Here is a 6,647-nt window from a genome sequence, read left to right on the forward strand (position 1 = left end):
TGGGGTTAGCAGATGTAAAGCTCAGAGGGAGGTACCTGGCATGTAGGCAAATCCAACACAAGCATTTGCTTTTATCATTAGTCCTGTGCTAGTCATAAACCTAAACAGAACTGACTGCAACACCTGCCCATTGCCACTATATAAATATTCCCAACTGGCCAGTCCACAACACAGGTTTGGTTTCCACTGGAATTTGCCAAATAAAGAATGACGAGGTAAAAATAAATGTTAGATTAATAGCAAGTATTTTTGTTTTGTTTTGTTTTTTGTTTTTTTCTGATAAGCATGTTCCATTTAACAGTTGGGGTGCACACAAAAACTTGAATTTGAAATTCAAGTTGAACCATGTGCATGCCCCGTGTTTTAATTTGCCGAGCCTAGCAACCCTATAATCCTGCTGTGTTGGAAAATGAGGTGATGGCCCAATGGAAAGGTTTCAAATTACTTTAGATTTTCAGCTTACAAAACTGAATTACAAGACCTGGCAGGGCCTTCAGTAAGGATGGCAAGACTGGTGGGTGGCTCCTCCTTCAAACGGTACACATGTTCACAGTGTCAGATGCCCCATTCTCCCAATGTATTAGTCAGGGTTCTCTAGAGTCACAGAACTTGCAGATAGTCTCTATATAGTAAAGGAATTTATTGATGACTTACAGTCTGCAGTCCAAATCCCAACAATGGTAGTAGCTGTGAATGGAAGTCCAAGGATCTAGCAGTTGCTGAGTCCCACACCGCAAGAAGGCGAAAGAGCGAGAGCCAGACTCCCTTCTTCCAATGTCCTTATATGGTCCCCAGCAGAAGGAGTATCCCAGATTAAAGGTGTGTGCCACCACACCTTTAATCCCAGATGATCTTGGACTCGGAGATCTCCCTGTCTTAATCTTCTGGATTCAATCACCACTGTGTCTCAAGATCTCCATACCAAGATCCAGGTCAGAAACTTCTATCTCCCAGTCTCCAGATTAGGTTCACTGGTGAGCCTTCCAATTCTGGATTGTAGTTCATTTCAAATATAGTCAAGTTGACAACCAGGAATAGCCACTACACCCAACCAGAGATAAAAGGTGAGTGGGTATTCTCTGACCTTTCAGTCTGCCACCCTGAGGCCCTGGGGGAAGGGACACACAGGGGTCCTTGTTCGCATGACATCATGCACTTGTTAAATACCCTCACTGAAAACGTCCTTGATTTCTCCCCAAGCGTCTGCAGTTCCCAGCATCTGAACATCTACCTCTGCTGTGCTATTCCTTTCCACCCATCACCTGCCAATTGCAGTGCCAGCCATGTGGACACCCTGCTGTGGGGATGAGAGCCTGGGTGTGAGAAATGGGAACTCAGGCCCCAGCACCGTACAGGTCAACCCAAAGATATCAGGATCTACTAAGGACTTAACCTTCCTGTGCCTGGTGGTTAGCATTTCTTATGATTAACAATGACCTCTAGAAATCCCCCAGAGGGCTTGTAAAGCTGCTTATCAATCTGGCTGGAGATGGAGTTACCTAGGAAACACACCTCTAGGTCTGTCTTTGAGGGTGTTTTCAGAGAGATTTCACTGGGGAGGTATGACCTACCTTGAAAGAATGAGTACCATCCCAAGGGCTGGGGGCCCAGACTGAATGAAAGTGGAATTAAAAGTCATTAGAAGGGGCTGGAGAGATGGCTCACTGGTTAAGAGCACAGACTGCTCTTCTGGAGGTCCTGAGTTCAAATCCTAGCAACCACATGATGATTCACAACTGTCTGTATAGCTACAGTGTACTCATATACACAAAATAAACAAATCTTAAAAAAAAAAAAAAAAAAAAGCCAGTAGAAGAATCAGGAAGATGGTTCAGTGGATACAGTACTTGGCATACTGTAACCTTAGCATAGGGAGGCCGAGACAGAATTCCACAAAGTTTGCTGGCCAGCCAGCCTAGCTAAAACAATGAGTTAGCATGCCAGGTTCAGTGAAGAAACCCACTTTTAAAATATAAACTGGAGGGGTTGAAGAGAAGGCTCAGTGGGTACAGGTGCTTGCAACAACCTGAGTTAAATTTCCAGAACCCACACAATGGAAGGAAATAACCAACTCCTATAAACTGTCCTCTGACTCCACATGTTCACTCATCATGTGTGCACACACATACATGCACAGTCAGCAGAGCACCAACATTTATCTCTCTCCTTGCTGACTGTTGATCTGATCTGACCATCTGCCTCATGTTCCTGCTGTTATGTCTGTTAACTTTTTGTCTAAGCTTTGCCCCAGTTACCTGGCCAGGTGTGCCTGACACACTATAAAAGGGGCTGCTAACCCCCTCCTCTCTCTTGCTCTTCCCTTCTTGCTCCAGCTCTGTCCCCTTCGGCCCCTTCTCCACTCTCTCCAGATGCCCCTCCTCCCTCTCTCTCCACAAGCTCATGGCCAGCCTCTACTACTCTATTCATATTCTCATTCTCTCTCTCTCTCTCTCTCTCTCTCTCTCTCTCTCTCTCTCTCTCTCCCAACACCTGACTGCACACCCACCAAACATATTCCTTCTCTCCTTAATCTTTTTATAAGACAACAATGTCTGCATTGCCAGGATGGTCTAAAACCCTAGAAACAAAGGACCAAATTAAATCCCTTCTTAAATTGTTTCTTGTAAAGTATTGGGTCACAGCAATGAGAAAAATAACTAATACAAATTCAACCGATACACATAAGCAGAAGTCATAGTATAATAGTGGCTATATAGTGCAGTACTATGAATCCATAATCCCAAAGTGGGAAAGGAGCACAGGAGACAGAGACACGCAATGGGCTTTCTGACACCCAGTCTAGCTGAAATGGGAAATCCAGGTTCACTGAAAGATGCTGTCCCAAACAAAACAAAACAGGTGGAGAGCAGGAGAAGACATCTGACATAGACTTCTGACCTTCACATGTGAAGCACACCCACACATACATATACACATATATACATATGTTGCAAGATATTTGGTCACACTGTGAAACCGAGATTGTGATATTTTCTGAAAAACAAAAACAAAAAAACCCTGTTTCTTTCTTTTTTTTATTAAGGCATTTTTTTATTAGATATTTTCTTCACTTACATTTCAAATGCTATCCCCAAAGCCCTCTATCCCCCCCCCTCCACCCTGCTCCCCAACCCACCTGCTCCCGCTTCCTGGCTCTGGTGTCCCCTGTTTCTAACTGTGGTGTGTCTTAGCACAAACCTGTAATCCCTCTGGCTGGAATACAAATACACCCTAAATGCACACCCTTAATCCCAACCATGAAGGTAAAGTTAGTTTGTAGAAGGAAGCACCCAAGTTTGAAAGTGATATCTAATTGAGTGGCAGATAAAGTGATGTATCAACAGAATAGGATACGCCCAACTTGCAGAAGAGAGAGGAAAGGGAAGCTACTTGAAGGGCCATGCAAAGAGAGAAAGAGAACTGGGAATTTTACAGAGACAGGTTACAGAGAGAGAACAAGCTAGGCACAGGAGAAAACAGACCAAGCTAGAGAATGAGAGGAGTCAGATAATGACATATTGCCAAAGTTAGTATGAGGCCAGGCAGAGCACTCAGTTAGAAGCCTAGAGAAAGGCCAGATGGAAGCAGTCGGTTTGGAGAGGAGTTTTGAGCCAGAACAGCTAAGTTGAACCTTAGCCAGCCAGAGATCAGAAAGAGCTAGAAAAGTAAGTCTCAGAGACTAACCCTTCTAGGCCTCAATAAGATTGTACATAGGCTAGAAGCTTCCAAGACTAGGCCTAGGCTAGCAGATGAGGCCAACAATGATGTCAGGCGAGTAAAAGCTACTTTTACATACATAAACCATACCAAAAAGGAAAAAAAAAAGTGACTGTGTCATCATATTCAGTTAATTCTAACCACATTGTAAATTACTAAGCCCAGTATGCTCAAGACATAGAAAACACTGTTTTCTGAAACTCTGAAGACAGAGACCCTCGGAGGTTGGGGGTGGGGGAGTCCGAAGAGTAACTAGAATCTGTAAAGCTTCTGGTGAGCACTGGGAGAAGTCAGGTTTAAAGAAACTGGAAGCGGTGACACAAAAAGCTTCCTAGGAGGGAAGAGGAGGACAGGGGTGGGAGGGCGATGTCATAATTTATGTACTTAAGATGAGACCCCACATGATGAAGAGACTCTGAATGGAAGGGAAGAGACCCTCCCTCCAGGACTGGCAAGCCTTGGCAAATACTCCTCTCCACCATAAGGATGGAAAAGAACTTTACATCATCTTTCTGGTAACAGGTTGCTAACCACAGAGAGGCTCCTACTTGTCTGTGGTTGATCCTAACTACGTCCTGGTGTTCAGTACTCAGTGAGACTTAGGATTTCCATACCAAGCATAACCAAGATTCACCATCTTGGTATTGTTGTCAGCCTTCAACCAGCACTGCGATCCAAAACGTGCAGTAGAGTATCTTGTGAATCTTATATCCTAAAATATTTATGCTCACACACGCACAAAATTGGCTTTTAACATGACAGGGGTTAAACAATATTCCCCATGAATGACAGTGAATACAGATGAAGTGCATAAGATGAACCAGACTGGAATCTGAAAGCCGTGGAAGAAAAGAAATTAACACCCAGAGAACACTCTGAAAGAGTAGCCAAAGGAACAAGACTTAAAGATATGTCTTTAAACTGTCTCTATGAGAAAGGAAATGAGATCTGTGTAACTGGCAAGCAAAACAGAGCCCCCGCAAGGGACACACACCTTAAAAAAAAAAAAAAAAAAGCATCTGTATACAGAAAACACATCAGGAGTGATTCAGGAGCCTCAATTTTGATTTTGGAGAATCTGACCAACTGGGGCCCTGACAGGACTACACTGACTGTTTGACTGTTGTCTGCACTAGTGATGTAGTCTACTCAAATACCCTGGGTGCAAACCATAATAGTAAACAATCGACTGCACACTTAATCCTCAAAAGGGAAATTGAGAAGGAACCCAGATTATTTGCCCAGTGTCACAGAGCTAGTAGGCACTTGGTGTCAGGGTCCCGAACCAGGGAATTTGACCGCAGAGTCCTGCTTAGATTTCTCACTGTGATATTCTTCTTTAGTTTCTTGTGAACCCAGAGGGTGAGAGAAAGCAGGGCAATTAAGATGAGGACACAAGTCTACAAATAAAGCAATCTACTCCCCTAATATTCTGGGTAGATTCTGTTGAGATTACAACTTTATTTAAAACTCACAGATCAAGTAGTACGTGCACAATAAATGCTTGTTTTCTTCTCTTGGTAAAGACAAAAGTAGGTCTAAGATGTTAATGACTTCGATCAGTGTTTCTCACAATACTATTATACAGTCTCTCCCTGTATGAAATACTTAAGCTCTGACAGGTGATTATTTGGGCGTGCAAAAGGAAAGATGCAGCCATGTTTTCTTGAAGTTCAATACAAGTGGCCGTACCCACTCAGCTGGTGCCCAGAGGAGTTGGGAAAAAATAATAGGGCAACAAATGACACCCAAAGCCCCTGGCCCCGCTTTTTCAGGGTTCTACAAGCTGGTTTCCCGGCTCCGTCTTGCGCTATCTTCTGCCCCTGGCTTCCTCCTCCAGACCGCAGAACCCCTGAAAGTACACTTCCGCCCAGCGGCCCGGGACCTACGACACTCTGCACAGCCGCCTTTAGAGGCTGCCCGTGCCACTCACCCGGGAGCTCTCGGGCAGGTTGTAGCGGCACAGCGTATGGTCGAGATCGAAGCCGACCACGTCGCAGGCGGCCAGGGAGAAGTGCTGCGCCATGGCAGTGCAGCGGCGGGTACGCAGACCGGAAGGCTGGTAGAGCGTGCGAGCAGAAGTTGCCCGTTCTCTACAGGCGTAAGGCGCAGGCAGGACTAGGAGCGGGGCGGGGCTTGACGGGGCGGAGGCTTATACAAGACAGACGGCCGGGGCGGGGCCTGGGCGGGCGGGGCTAGTCAAGCGGGGCGGGTTCTGATCACAGGGCTCGCCCCTCCCGCGTCTCCAGTCAGAGGCCTGCCCGCTTCCTGGAGCGTCCCAGTTTTGCAGGCTGGTACAGACCAGCTCCGCGGCTTGCTTCCAGCCAGCACAGTGCAGCAGGTACTGCTGGAGCTGAAGTGCTCAACTAGGGCCCTGCTAGCCAATGTCCTTAATGTAGCTTGAAGTTTCACAGAATTAGTGGAAATTCTTGTTCATTTTTCAGGCGCCATACAACTAAACGATACCAGTGAAACCTCATCCACTGAGGCTTGAGTGTGGAGCAGTGTGTGAGAGAAAATGATAAGCACAAATAACTGTTGGACCCCTTTAGCATACAGTTTGGTAAGTGGATTTTGAAAGTTGAATCAACAGCTTTATTACTCTAAATAATAAAGTAGTTTGGTAGTAAGACATGAAAGACATTCCTTGCATCATTTCATCCCTTGGAATGCATTAAAAAATATATTACGCATTATAGAAGAAAAGACACCAAGGCTGGTTGTATTAGTCAGGGTTCTCTAGAGTCACAGAACTTATGGAATGTCTCTATATATTAAAGGAATGTACTGTTATGACTTATAGTCTGTAGTCCAACTTACCCAGCATTGGTCAACTGTTAATAGGAAGTTGAAGAGTTTAGTAGTTGCTCCATTCCATGAGGCTAGTAGTCTTCTGTAGAAGTAAGTAAATGCAAGCAGTTGAAAAAGAG

The 6,647-nt window shown here is 45.0% G+C and overlaps 1 protein-coding gene across 3 annotated transcripts in view; it reads right to left on the reverse strand.

Moving 5' to 3' along the window:
- Nt5dc1 (5'-nucleotidase domain containing 1) overlaps window positions 1-5,843 on the reverse strand; it is a 110,917-nt gene extending 105,074 nt beyond the window's left edge. For 2 of the 3 annotated variants that reach the window (XM_029542507.1, XM_029542506.1), the window contains exon 1: window positions 5,651-5,821. In XM_029542507.1, the coding sequence (XP_029398367.1) occupies window positions 5,651-5,743 (93 nt within the window). In that variant the 5' untranslated portion in view covers window positions 5,744-5,821. Of the gene's footprint in view, window positions 1-5,650 lie in introns of all 3 variants that reach the window. The other variant, XM_021204761.1, reaches the window with a different exon arrangement.
- Between the last annotated feature and the right edge of the window lie 804 nt (window positions 5,844-6,647).

Source organism: Mus pahari, chromosome 9 (genome assembly GCF_900095145.1).
Source record: "Mus pahari chromosome 9, PAHARI_EIJ_v1.1, whole genome shotgun sequence".
NCBI classification, from domain to species: Eukaryota; Metazoa; Chordata; class Mammalia; order Rodentia; family Muridae; genus Mus; species Mus pahari.